The following is a 1,695-nucleotide window of genomic DNA, read 5'->3' as shown; positions in this document are numbered from 1 at the left end:
CTCCCTCATTCCTCCTCCTTCCCCCTTCCTGTCCCCTCCTCCTCGTGTCCCCCCCTTGCCCCTCCTACTCCCCCTCCTTGTTCCCCCCTTTCTCCTCCTCCTTATTCCTCCCTTCTTGTCCCCCTCCCTGTCCCCCCTTCCCCGGGTGGGGACCCCCAGCCACCCCCTCCGTGTGTCCCCGTGTCCCCCCGGGCCGGAGGTGTCGGGGTCACACCAGGCCGGGGAGTCCGGGGGGGCCACAAAGCCACGACCGACTCATCAACCACCTCTGAGTCACCAGGGCCGTGTCCCCACGTCACCCCCTGTCCCCCCCGGCTCCCGGAGGGGTCTTGGGCCCCACAGCCCCGTGTCCCCGTGTGCCCCTGTGTCCTGAGGGGTCCTTTGTCCCCGATGTTGGGTGTCCCGAGGGTCCCTTGTCCCTGTGTGCCCCCCTGACACGGAGGGTCCCAGTTCCGGGGGGACCCTTCTCCCAGGGGTCCCCTGTCCCAAGGTTGTCCCTGGGCTGTCCCTTGTCCCCTTGGTCTTGGGGCCCCTTGTCCCCCGTGTTCCCATGTCCCTTGGGGCCCCTTGTCCCCCGTGTTCCCGTGTCCCTTGGGGTCCCCTTGTCCCCTCGGGTCCCCTGACCCCATATCCTTTATGTCCTTTGTCCTGGGGTCCCGTGTCTCCTGTGTCCCCCCGTGTTACTGGGGGTCCCTTGTTCCTCGGGTGTCCCTCATCCCCAGTGCTCCCTTGTCCCCCACGTGTCCCCGTGTCCCTGGAGCTCCCTTGTCCCCAGGGTCCCTTGTCCCCAGGGTCAGTAGACGTAAGTGAGGCTGCTGGAAAAGGGGCTTTATTTTAAATTAAAGTCAATAAATAAAAATACTTAATAACAAACAATAATAATAATAATAATAATAATAGTAATGATGTAGAAAAAGAGGCACCGGCAGCAGCTGGAGTCGCTCCAGTGCCTGGGGACAGTTGTGGGGTCCCCCCATGGGGGTCCCGTGTGATCTGGGGGGGGTCCCAGAGGGGTCCTGCTGAGGTCCCGATTGTGTCCGTGCGGTCCTGGGGATCCCTGAGGGGGTCCGTGGGATCCTGGGGGGGTCTGTGGGATGGGTCGTGGTGGGGCCTGGGGGGTCCTTGTGCTGTCTCCGTGGGGTCCTGGTTGTGTCCGTGGGGTCCTGCTGAGGCTGGTGGGGTCTGTGGGGTCCCAGGAGCCCTTGTGGGGGTCCCGCTGGGGTCCTGGTGAGGTCCTGGTCGCGTCCATGGGGTGTTGGGGTGGTCCTGGGGGTCCCGGTGGGGTCCGGGGGTCCCTAACAGGCGGGGTCCCCCTCGAGGTGGGCGGCGATCCCCTCCAGGCACCCCCGGAGCCGCACCAGGGCCACCCCGGCCACGGTGTGGGGAGCCTCGGCCAGCGGGGCCGGGGGGGCCGGGGGGGGGTCGCGGGGCGGGGGACAGCCCAGCAGGGCCCCCAGGACCCCCAGGAGGCTGTGCAGGTTCTCCAGGTCGTTGGCCACCTGTGCCAGGCGCAGGTCACCCCCGGGCACCGCCCCCAGGAGCCGCTGGAACAGCTGGAGCCGCTGGGCTGCCACCCCCAGCCCCGCCGGGACCCCCCCGTCCGGGACACCCCCCTCCGGGACCCCCTCCAGGCCGGTGACACGCAGGGTCAGGGGGAACAGCTGGGGGGGCACAAAGGGGGGTGTTAGGGCAGGG

The 1,695-nt window shown here is 67.7% G+C and overlaps 1 protein-coding gene across 1 annotated transcript in view; it reads right to left on the bottom strand.

Annotated features, from left to right (window-relative positions):
- Positions 1-1,285: 1,285 nt before the first annotated feature.
- Positions 1,286-1,695, bottom strand: part of LOC108510227 (leptin-like) — a 3,129-nt gene continuing 2,719 nt past the window's right edge. The window contains exon 2 of the mRNA XM_017839902.1: positions 1,286-1,661. Within this exon, the coding sequence (XP_017695391.1) occupies positions 1,296-1,661 (366 nt within the window). The 3' untranslated portion in view covers positions 1,286-1,295. The remainder of the gene's footprint in view (positions 1,662-1,695) is intronic.

The sequence above is a fragment of the Lepidothrix coronata genome, unplaced genomic scaffold (assembly GCF_001604755.1).
Source record: "Lepidothrix coronata isolate B3197 unplaced genomic scaffold, Lepidothrix_coronata-1.0 Scaffold557, whole genome shotgun sequence".
Lineage (NCBI taxonomy): Eukaryota > Metazoa > Chordata > Aves > Passeriformes > Pipridae > Lepidothrix > Lepidothrix coronata.
Note: the sequence above shows the minus strand (reverse complement) of the source record. Positions and strands in the feature narration are given on the sequence as shown.